This window comes from Saimiri boliviensis, chromosome 14 (genome assembly GCF_048565385.1).
Source record: "Saimiri boliviensis isolate mSaiBol1 chromosome 14, mSaiBol1.pri, whole genome shotgun sequence".
Lineage (NCBI taxonomy): Eukaryota > Metazoa > Chordata > Mammalia > Primates > Cebidae > Saimiri > Saimiri boliviensis.
Genome location: NC_133462.1, coordinates 81,632,168 through 81,644,298, shown reverse-complemented (window position 1 = coordinate 81,644,298; position 12,131 = coordinate 81,632,168). Strand labels below are relative to the sequence as shown.

At 47.5% G+C, this 12,131-nt stretch overlaps 1 protein-coding gene across 1 annotated transcript in view; it reads left to right on the top strand.

The window, feature by feature from the left end:
- PCNX2 (pecanex 2) overlaps positions 1-12,131 on the top strand; it is a 291,889-nt gene that overhangs the window by 272,204 nt on the left and 7,554 nt on the right. Inside the window, exons 29-32 of the mRNA XM_010351533.3 lie at positions 2,692-2,836; positions 3,486-3,716; positions 4,705-4,979; positions 5,654-5,841. Coding sequence (XP_010349835.3) covers positions 2,692-2,836; positions 3,486-3,716; positions 4,705-4,979; positions 5,654-5,841 — 839 coding nt within the window. The remainder of the gene's footprint in view (positions 1-2,691; positions 2,837-3,485; positions 3,717-4,704; positions 4,980-5,653; positions 5,842-12,131) is intronic.

The following is a 12,131-nucleotide window of genomic DNA, read 5'->3' as shown; positions in this document are numbered from 1 at the left end:
AATGTTCAGTGACATGTGGGAAATGGAAGAGAGGCAGGAAAAACCTAGAAACGTGAACATCCAGATAATCTTGAAAGATCCATATATATATATATATATATATATAGAGAGAGAGAGAGAGAGAGAGAGAGAGAGAGAGTGTGTAGAACTATAACTTTTATATAATTGAGTGTTGGCCAGCTATGAAAGACAATGAAATTGAATTCTTTTTTTGTAAATTGTACTTTAAGTTCTGGGATACATATGCAGAATGTGTAGATTTGCTACTAAAGTATACATGTGTCATGGTGGTTTGCTGCACGCATCAGCTCGTCATCTACATTAGGTATTTCTCGTAATGCTATCCCTCTCCTATGCTCCACTCCCTGACAGGCCCTGGTGTGTGATATTCCTGTCCCTGTGTCCATGTGTTCTCATTATCAGCTCCCGCTTATGAATGAGAACATACAGTGTCTGGTTTTCTGTTCCTGTGTTAGTTTGCTGGGAATGATGGTTTCCAGCTTCATCCATGTCCCTGCAAAGGACATGAACTCATCCTTTTTATGGCTGCATAGTATTCCATGGTGTGTATATGTGCCACATTTTCTTTATGCAGTCTGTCATTGATGGGCATTTGGGTTAGTTTCAAGTTTTTGCTGTTGTAAATAGTGCTGCAGTAAACATACATGTGCATGTGTCTTCATAGTAGAATGATCTATAATACTTTGGGTATATACCCAGTAATGGGATTGCTGGGTCAAATGGTATTTCTGGTTCTAGATCCTTGAGGGATTGCCACACTGTCTTCCACAATGGTTGAACTAATTTACACTCCCATCAACAGTGTAAAAGCGTTCCTGTTTCTCCACATCCTCTCCAGTATCTGTTGTTTCCTGACTTTTTAATGATCACCATTCTAACTGGCGTGAGATGGTATCTCAATGTGGTTTTGGTTTGCATTTCTCTAATGATGAGTGATGATGAACTTTTTTTCATGTTTGTTGACCACATAAATGTCTTCTTTTGAGAAGTGTCTGTTCATATCCTTCACCCACTTTTTGATGGTGGGGGGGCATCGTTCTTGTAAATTTAAGTTACTTAAAGATTCCAGATATTAGCCCTTTGTTAGATGGATAGATTGCAAAAATTTTCTCCCATTCTGTAGGTTGCCTGTTCACTCTGATGATAGCTTCTTTTGCTATGCAGAAGCTCTTTTGTTTAATTAGATTCTATTTGTCAATTTTGGTTTTTGTTGCCATTGCTTTTGATGATTTAGTTATGAAGTCTTTGCCCATGCCTGTGTCCTGAATGGTATTGCCTAGGTTTTCTTCTAGAGTTTTTAAGGTTTTAGTTCTTACATTTAAGCCTTTAATTAATCTTGATTTAATTTTTGTATAAGGTGTAAGGAAGAAGCCTAGTTTCAGTTTTCTGCATATGGCTAGCCAGTTTCCCCAATACCATTTATTAAATAGGGAATCCTTCCCCCATTGCTTGTTTTTGTCAGGTTTGTCAAAGATCAGATGGTTGTAGATGTGTGGCGTTATTTCTGAGGCCTCTGTTTTGTTCCATTGGTCTATATATCTGTTTTGGTCCCAGTACCATGCTGTTTTGATTACTGTAGCCTTGTAGCATAGTTTGAAGTCAGGTAGCATGATGCCTCCAGCTTTGTTCTTTTTGCTTAGGATTGTCTTGGATATAGGGCTCTTTTTTGGTTCCATATAAACTTTAAAGTAGTTTTTTCTAATTCTATGAAGAAAGTCAACAGTAGCTTGATGGGGATAGCACTGAATCTATAAATTACTTTGGGCAGTATGGCTATTTTCATGATATTGACTTTTCCTATCCATGAGCATGGAATGTTTTTCCATTTATTTGTGTCCTCTCTTATTTCCTTGAGCAGAGGTTTGTAGTTCTCCTTGAAGAGGTCCTTTACATCCCTTGTAAGTTGTAGTCTTCTGTATTTTATTCTCTTTGTAGCAATTGTGAGTGGGAGTTCACTCATGATTTGGCTCTCTATTATTGGTGTATATGAATGCTTGTGATTTTCATACATCGACTTTGTATCCTGAGACTTTGCTGAAGTTGCTTAATCTTTCGTTTTAAGCCTTTTATGCCTCTTTCTCTCTTCATTAAAAAAAGGAAAGTGCATGTTCTCTGAGAACCAAAGTGATCCATTTGACGTTTCATTTACTTCTATTTCCTCTCTTCGTATTGTGGTTGAATCCAACTTTCCTTAGAAATAATATAGTCCCAAAATGATTTACAGAAATACAAAGAAGAAGAATAAAGACTCCTGCATTATTCCACGGTTAGCATCATCATCTCTGGAGAGCTGGTAGTCTCTGGGGGATTATTGGGGTAGATGAGTCTGTGTTTTAGCACTCTATCTTTCAGTGGACACAAAAGAACAGTTCTGACCTGGAATTCTAGTTTCACATTCAGTGATCCAGTACTTTGGTGGCTCTTAAAATGGTTAAAGACAACTCCTATGCCATGACACTCAACAGTAGCACTTATGAGGGCCCAAACGTGCTGTGGGGGCAGGCATTCGGTGCACTGGGGTAAGTCCCGTTATCTTCCTTTTCTTGCTAGATCAGCCTAAATATTAAGATAATTCTTGGACAAATTGGAGACTGAAACCTTTCTCACAATGACAGGATTCTGAACATTCATTCAGTGTGAATTAATAGCAGTTAGGACTTTGTTTTGCAGCCTGGATTCTTTCCTATATGGCCTCCATGCCCTCTTCAAAGGTGACTTCAGAGTAACAGCACGTGATGAGTGGGTATTTGCTGACATGGACCTACTGCATAAAGTTGTTGCTCCAGCTATCAGGATGTCCCTGAAACTTCACCAGGTAAAAATCTATTAAAAAAAAAAAGCATCACTCACTTGGGAGGCTAAGGTGGGGGGACTGCTTGAGCCCAGGAGTTTGAGGCTGCATTGAGCTCTGATTGGACCACTGTACTCCAACCTGGGTGACAGAGCAAGACCCTGTATCTTGGGGGAAAAAAGTATCAGCCTGAAACTTTAGGGAAAAAAATGGCCTTTGAAAACTATGGTCTCTTTTCTCTGCACAGCACTGTAAGTGGGTTTATTATTTAGGTAACTAAGCATTGAGGCCGTCTAGATATTCTTGATGTTGGCCACTGGCGATTTGCCCTCGAGAGCTGCCAGGAGGCGGTGATATTCCAGTAGAAAGAAAGACAGGTATTGTGCAGAGTCAATGATATAGCAAAAATGCCCAAGCTATATCTAAAACTATATCTAAAAGTCAGAGGAACCTAAGCCATGAAGCTCTTTTCTAGGCACATTCCATGGGTTAGGGAAATGAGATAAAGGCATGTCGTCTGTGCCAAGCTCAGGATTTGGAAAAAGGACAGGAGAGAGGTAGATGAGAAAAAGGCTTAGCTCTGGAGGTCACTGTCCAGTTGCCATCTGCACGCTTCCTGGGGATGAGATCCTCTGGTCCTTGCCCAGTCCACACCCACACTTCTTCCCACCAGGACCAGTTCACTTGCCCCGACGAGTATGAAGACCCAGCGGTCCTCTACGAGGCCATCCAGTCCTTTGAGAAGAAGGTGGTCATCTGCCACGAGGGTGACCCGGCCTGGCGGGGTGCAGTGCTGTCCAACAAGGAGGAGCTCCTCACCCTGCGGCATGTGGTGGATGAGGGCGCCGACGAGTACAAGGTCCTCATGCTCCACAGAAGCTTCCTGAGCTTCAAGGTGATCAAGGTATGGCGGCCACATTCTCTGGGTCTCCCATTAGCTCACTTCTCTCTACCTGAGAAGAAATAGAATGTTGATGGGCACTGATGCAGGAGTCCCTGCGCCAGCCCCTGTGCCAGAGGAATGGTCTGGGAGGAGCGCTGGCCAGCAAAAGGAGGAGGGCATTGATGCCAGGCTGGGTACTACGTTCCCCTGGCAGGATCACCCTCTACCTCACAGAGCCAGCCCACAGGCACAGACTTTGCCACGAAGACCCACTAGACACATGGAGGTGAGAGTCAGGATATAGCTTATTTGCAAAGACTTTAATTCTCTAGAATCCACACCTTTCTCTCATAACCCACTTCTGGATCCAAAGGCTTTGTTCCCAATGGCTCCCCTTTTCATATAGTTTCAAATGACTGAGTAAAAACAAAAATGACTTTCTTTGCATTTTCTCTCAGTTTCTCCATGAAGATGGCATCATATCTGTCTTGCAGGAAGGCTCTTCTGGCTTGACTGTGAAAAGAGCTTTACACCAAAGTTTTGTAGTCACAGATACTCAGTCCCAGAGTCCTCTCTCACCATAGTTAAAAACCAGTAGACTGGGGCTGGGCACGGTGGCTCACACCTATAATCTCAGCACTTTAGGAGGCTGAGGCAGGCGGATCATCTGAGGTCAGGAGTTCAAGACCAGCCTGACCAACACAGAGAAACCCATCTCTACTAAAAATGCAAAATTGGCTGGGCGTGGTGGTGCATGCCTGTAATGCCAGCTACTCGGGAGGCTGAGGCAGGAGAATTGTTTGAACCTGGAAGGCAGAGGTTGCAGTGAGCTGAGATCATGCCATTGCTCTCCAGCCTGGGCAACAAAAGCGAAACTCTGACACACACACACACACACACACACACACACACACAGAGAGAGAGAGAGAGAGAGAGAGAGAGAGAGAGAGAGAGAGACTAGAAAACACAGGCCATCTGCCTTTCTTCCTGTTCCCTCTCTGACCTGCAGGTTAACAAAGAATGTGTCCGAGGACTTTGGGCCGGGCAGCAGCAGGAGCTCATATTCCTTCGCAACCGCAATCCAGAGCGTGGCAGCATCCAGAACAATAAGCAGGTCCTGCGGAATTTGATTAACTCTTCCTGCGATCAGCCCTTGGGGTACCCTATGTATGTCTCCCCACTAACCACATCCTACCTAGGGACCCACAGGCAGCTGAAGAATGTCTGGGGTGGACCCATCACTTTGGACAGAATTAGGACCTGGTTCTGGACCAAGTGGGTAAGGTAAGTTTTTACCACAAAGGCCTCTATCCAGATGCTGGGGGAGGGCGTGGGGGATGCAGGGAGCTCTGTACTTCCGGTTCAGATTTCACTGTCAACCACCCATTTTCTCATATGATTAAAACTGCTACTCCCAAGTGGCATTGAACAGATCATTTGTTTCAGCAAGCAGTCTCAGATTATGAATCTATGGGAAATCTCATATGGATGAGAATCTCTTTCCCCCACATTTGCACAAGCTGAGAATCTGCTTGAGCTCTTGCAGGGCTGCCAAGGTTATGAGTCTTAAGCAGTAACTGTTCCACATCTGTTAGCAAGAACTGGAAGAACATCCGCAACACACACTTCTCATCCAATAAGTCTTACCTGGGCGTAGTGATCAGTTGGAATGAATTCTAAGAAGTTTTGCCCGAATATGACAGAGCTCCTTATTGGGCCTTGGTGCTAAGGGTTCTTATGAAAGGTTGAGACCGAGCCCATTCACCCTGGTGCAGTCTTTTCATTTATTAGATGCCGAGGTTTGGAAACAACAGCCCCTCTCCCCACCAGCATCCCAGATGTGCTGCTCACCTGGAGAGCATGGCTACGATCCTGACTTAGGCAAAGCCATGGTGGGGTGTTTAGGCGTATTAGAAATGTATTGATGAGAATCCTCAAAGGACCTCTCCCTCCCACAGAATGCGGAAGGATTGCAATGCCCGCCAGCACAGTGCTGGCAACATTGAAGATGTGGACGGAGGAGGGGTCCCGACGACAGGTGGCGACAATGCCCCTAGTGGTGGCAGCCAGGAGAGCAGCGCAGAACAGCCCAGAAAAGATGGCTTCCAGCACGGGGTGTCATCCTGTGAAGGGACACAGAGAACAGGTGGGTGCCGCGGGGGCCTCTGAACTACTGATAAAGTCCTATTTGGTCCCAGTGACCAATGCCCTGATTTCTGATGTTGTTCTAACCGCTGAGAACACCTTCTTGTGTGGAGACAATAGATGCCAGAAATTTGCAGACTCTTCTAAGTGCTGCTCAGAAAAACAACTGAATCTGTTAGATTCAGCTTTTACCATTTATCCATCTGTCCATGACCTTGGCCAGCCATTCATCTGTCTGCCTGCCTCTCCAGGGGTCGCTCCATTCCACTCCACCTCTCACTCTCTGACCGTTTGGTGGTATGCCTTCTGTGTCTGGCCATGTTGTAGCTATTGACCCACGTAGTGTCTTCCTCTTCTGCAGGTGTTGTGGGGCACACAGACAAGCCTTCTGCCTTCCCCCTCCTGCTTCTCATTGATTCTCACCTTCCTTCACTTACACTCAACATTTCAGAGCAGAAGAAAAGAGGGGAAGAAGACTGCCCACAAATAGGAAACTGGGAGGTGGCTGCAGCCAAGCCTGGCTGAGTCTGAAGTTTAAAATCATGCTTAAACTAATACACAAATCGTTATGCTCAGCCAGATGGACGATGTTGCAAAACTCCACTGGTGGTCTGCGCTGGGGAGGGGGTGGCTGGACTAGAAAAGGAGACCCTGAGGGGTGGCAGAGGATGCGTGTCCTGGGAACGTGAGAGAGACAGATGCTCTGCCCCGGTTCCTGCTGGTCCTTGGCTTTGCCCTCTGAAGCATGTCGGTGGTTTCACCTTTTGGCCTCAGTTCTTCCTGACCATCCAGAAGCGTTTAATAAGCACCTCTGTGCATGCTTCTCCTGTTAGTTCTGCACCAAATGAGCCAGGAGTTACAGTCCGTGACTCCTGGGAGTGCTCAGAGCAAAGAATTGAACAGACAGTAGATTTCTGCAAACATGGGCAAGATATATAAGAGAGTGAGAGGATAGATGTGTAAACCAAAATGTATCTGAGACAGCTTTCAATTAATTTAGAGGTTTCTTTTGCCAAGCTTAAAGATGTGCCCAGGAAAAAGAGACACAAGCAACAGAGCCAACTGCGGCTACTTTTTCCAAAGAGGGTCTGGGACTTAAGCATTTAAAGGGGAAAGAATGGGCAATAGGAGGAAAAGGCAGGGGTTGGGGGTAGGTGAATGGGGCATTGCGGCCACTGCGACCAGCCTTTGAGGCTTTGATCAACCTTCACTGAGTCCACATTTTATATGTAAAAAGAGTGGGTAGAGAAATAGTCAATTGCACATTCTCCTCCAGCTCTGCAAATGTGCATTTGTATATGAACACAGAATTGAAGGAGTCATGTATGCCTTCGTCCCAGGTGAGCAGATCGAAGACTCCTAGTCCTGTCTTTGTCCTGCGTTTGTGAAGATAAGCTGGTAATTTACATTGTCGGGGTGAAACTAAACAGAGCTGTTTTAGAGTAAAGATCTTGGGGCCCACAGGAATTTCTTTGCAGGCAAATTATGAGGGGGGCAGTTTTGCGTGTCTCAGTCTCCAGGCTTGGCTTTTTCCTTTGGCATATGCATTTGGGGAGATTTTATTTTCCCTTCACAGATGCTAGATATGTAGATAGGGACTGAAAGGAAAGTAGGTAGGCAGGTAGGTAGATAGATAGGTAAATATACAAAATAATTGGTTATCAGCTGCTCAGAATAAAGAAAAAAAGATCCCCCTGCCCCACCCACCCATGCTGTTTACTCTGAAGCCCTGCGCGGCGCCTGCTGGAGGCCTCCTGTGCAGCTCCCAGGCCTCTCATGTCTCGTTGTCTAGTTAACTTCTTATCGCATGAAAAATGTGTTTCAAGATCATGGGAGTGGCTTTCTAGATGGGGGAAAATGCAAGGTAGCTTCCAAATGGTGAAATATCTAAGCATCTGTCATTTGCTAGTACTTCAGGTGACTTCTGCAGACCAGAAAAAGGCCAGAGTCAGGGGGGTTTGGCTGGAGGGTAGGCAGGGTCAGAGATAGGGGTCAGAGGTAGGGGTTCCAGAATCGCTTCAAACCTGGTTTCTTGAAGCTTGGCAGAAAAGAAATTGGAGATCAGGTACAGTGGTGCACGCCTGTAATCCCAGCATTTTAGGAGATCAAGGTGGGAGGATCACTTGAAGTCAGGAGATCAAAACCAGCCTGGCCAACATGGTGAAACCCCGACTCTACTAAAAATATATTTTAAAAATCCCCAACAAACAAATAGCCAGGAATGGTGGTGGGCACTTGTAATCCCAGCTACTTGGGAGTCTGAAGCAGGAGAATTGCTCAAACATAGGAGCTGGAGGTCACAGTGAGCCGAGATCATGCCGCAGCACTCTTGCCTGGGAGACAGAGCACGATTCCGTCTCAAAAAAAGAAACTGGAAATACCTTCTTCCCTTTCTTCCTAGTAAAACAGCACCTGCAACTGGCCTTGCCTGGAAGAGCTGGTGTTCCTTCCCCTCCCTGGAGTCCAGACACCTGAGGCAGGGTCCCTGGACCGACCTGCCTAAGGTGTCTGGACTCCAGGGAGGGGAAGGAACAGCAGCTCTTCCAGGCAAGATTACAGGAGCAATCACAGCTATCCCTTTTGCGGAAGATGTTGGAGCAAGATCTTTTTTTTTTAGTTGGATTTTTAACTTAAAATTTAATAATCAAACTATACAGTCAGCATATCAGCATAGTTTAAAGCTCAAACAGGACTTCCTGGATTAAAACAAAAATCATGGGTTCCCCCTTCACACCCCAGCAACACTCCTAATCCCCAGAAGTTACTGCTTCCAACTCTTGCAGCTGCTTTGTATTCCTTGGGCTCTACCTCCACATATTTAAATTACATGCTTACTCTGGAGCAGGATTTTCTAAGGCCCAAACCAGCTGTTAATTTTTCATGAACGCTTCTTAAAACTGTTCCTGCCAAGGCCACCCCGGCTTTCTACATTTTATAAGTAAAGGAGCATGCCTGGTAAAATACCCCACACCCCACACCACTTAGCTGCACCTGCAGCCTGAGTTTGTCCCAGGCTCTGAGACCAGTTGTTGTCCTGCTAGGGGGATGGAGCGTTGGGAGATTCATGACGCCCTGGGCCAAGCATCAGCTGCTTTGAACTCACTCACCTTGCTGCCACCTGCTCTTTCTGTGCCCCCAGGTGTATTCACAGCATCCTTGCTGCAGGTGATTATATTTGATAACAGTAACAGTTCTCAAGTGCTACTCTACCAACACCATCCTGAGTACTTCCATGTGCATATTTACGGATATTTACCATGGCATCTTAGAGGTGCAGGCGCTTTCACCCTCCTCATCTTGCAGATGAAGAAACTGAGTGTATTATTCCATTTTCACACTGCTCTAAATATACTACCTGAGACTGAGTAATTTATAAAGAAAGGAGGTTTAATTGACTTACAGTTCTGCATGGCTGGGGAGACCTCAAGAAACTTACAACTATGGTGGAAGGTGAAGGGGAAGCAAGGCACATCTTACATGGTGGCAGGAGAGAGCAAGAGTGAGGAAGTGCCACACTTTAAAACCACCAGCTCTCTGTCACGAGAATAGCCTGGGGAACCACCCCCACGAGCCAATCACCTCACACTACCCCTAGGTTCCTCCCTCGACACATGGGGATTACAATTAGAGAAGAGATTTGGGTGGGGTCACAGAGCTAAATCACATTATTCTGCCTCTAGTCCTTCCCAGATCTCATGTCCTTTCACATTTCAAAACCAATCATGCCTTCCCAATCATCCCCCAAAGTTAACTCATTCCAACATTAACTCAAAAGTCCAAGTCCAAAGTCTCATTTGAGACAAGGCAAGTCCCTTCCACCTACGAGCCTATAAAATCAAAAACAAGTTAGTTACTTCAAAGATACAATAGGGGTACAAGCAATGGGTAAATGTTCCCATTCCAACTGGAAGGAATTGGTCAAAACAAAGAGGCCACAGGCCCCATGCAAGTCCAAAATCCAGCTGGGCAGTCATTAGATCTCAAAGCTCCAAAATCTCCTTTGATGCCATGTCTCCCATCCAGGTCACACTGATGCAAGAGGTGGGCTTCCAATGCCTTGGGCAGCTCTGTATCTGTGACTCTGCAGGGTACAGTCCCTGTGGCTGCTTTCACGGCATGGGATTGAGTGTTTGCGGCTTTTCCAGGAGCACAGTGCAAGCTGTTGGTGTATCTACCTTTCTGGGGTCTGGAAGATGGTGGCCCTCTTCTCACAGCTCCACTGGGCAGTACCCCATTGAGACTCTGGGGGCTCCAACCCCACCTTTCCCTTCCACACTACCCCTAGCAGAGGTTCTCCATGAGAGCTCTGCCCCGAAGCAGACTTTTGCCTGGACATCAGGCATTTCCATACATCCTCTGAAATCTAAGCAGAAGTTCCTAAAGTTCCACTCTTCTGCGCACCCTCAGGGCCAACACCACATGGAAGCAGCAAAGGCTTGGAGCTTGCACCGTCTGAAGCAATGGCCCAAGCTGTACCTTGGCCCCTTTTAGCCACACTGGAGTTGGAGTGGGACAGGGGAGATGGAACAAGGCCTGCCACCCTCTTCCAACTTCAAAGAAGAAAAAACCCTCTCTCGGTATCCATCTCTCTTGCTATCTTTTTCTCTGGTCTTTTATGCAGCTCTGACAACTCACAAATCTCCACAAAGCACATCACAGCGATTGTATTTAAACTTAAACCAGTTCACACTGTTCTTCTGTTGAATGATGGCTTCAGCTCAGAATATACCTGTTAGTCTGCTGAGGCTGCCGTAACAAAGTGCCGTGGCTCATGGCTCAGGTGGCTTCAACAGCAGGAACCTACTGTCTGCCAGTTCTGGAAGCTGGAAGTCTGAGATGCAGGTGTGGGCAGGCTTGGCTCCTCCTGAGGGCTGGAGGGGAACAGGCTCCAGGACCCTTCCCTAGCTTGCAGTGGTTTACCGGCCATCTTCGGCACCCCCAGCCTGGAGAAGCACCCCTGAGCTCCGGCTTCATCTTCACGTCATGTTCTCCCTAGGTGCTTGTCTGCGTCCACACATCCCCTTTTCATAAGGACGCTGGTCATCTTAGACTCAGGGCCCATCCTACTCCAGTATGACCTCATCTTCACTAATGACATTTACAACAACCTGAGTCCAAGTAAGGCCCCACCCTGAGGTCCTAGAGGATAGGGCTTCAACAGTGGAACCTTGGGAGGGAACACGATTCAGCCCGGAAAACCCACAGGCGCCCCGCACACACCCTTCCCCTGCAGGCTGGGCCCTATCCTACCTGCTGTCTCTCTGATGCCTCCTCTCAACCCCCTGCTGTGGGCCTGCATCCCCAGCACACAGCCCCTGCTCGCCCTCCCAAGTGACCAGCGTTCTCCCGCTCAGGGCCCTGCAGCTGCTGCTTCCTCTGTGTCAGATGTGCCTGTCCCAGGCTTGCAGCTCCTTCGCTCACCCACGCAGTCTCCCATCAAATCCCAGCTTATCCAAGAGACCCCGGCCAGCCTTCCGCATGGCCCTCCCCTCCTCCTGCCCCACTTTCTCCTCCCTCCAATTACTGCCTGAGCACATCCCTTGTATGTGCTCAGAATTCCCCATGAGCTGCTCACTGCCTGGCACCTGGGACGGTGCAGCCCACAGTGGATGCTCAGCTGGGGAGCCCTGACTTCTGCAGAGCCTGCAACAGGAGCACACATGAAGACCACACCACCCTCTTCCCGTTCTTCCTACATCCTGCCAGGTGAGGGGCTGCTGGCGTGCACAGGAGCCACCTCATTCACATGCCGCTCTGGGGTGCACACGCCTGCAAGCAGGCCCAAGGTTCACCCTGGAAGTGGACCCTGGGGAAAAGGCCTGTGCAGGCCCCAGATTCTGGAGGGAATTCTGGCCCCAGCATATGGCCAGGCAGCAGTGTGTGGGACCTGGCTGACATGCTCCTGTCACCACAGCTTCCTGGCCCTGTGGGGACAGAGATGGCTGCAGGGGGCACCAAGAGAGACCTCTAAGGTACTGGGCTGGGTGGCTGCTTAGGTAAGCTCAGCAGACAAGGGTTGAGGAAATGAGTGGATGGTTACCCCTCCTGGCCTCAGCCACTTACACTACAACTTCCCTAGAGGGTGAGATTGCAAGGCTCTCGGGTCTCAGACTTCCAGCTGTAGCCAGGTTCTATCACATCCAAGAGCAGTGGAGCCAAGAGCTGCTGATCCTGTTGGCTCTCCTGAAATGTGCATTATGTCCTTGGTGCCCCAATCCCCCTGCCAGATCCCTACAGGATGTGACTCAACCATTCGGAAGGCTTCTCCAGGAGACCCAAGACTGAAGGCTC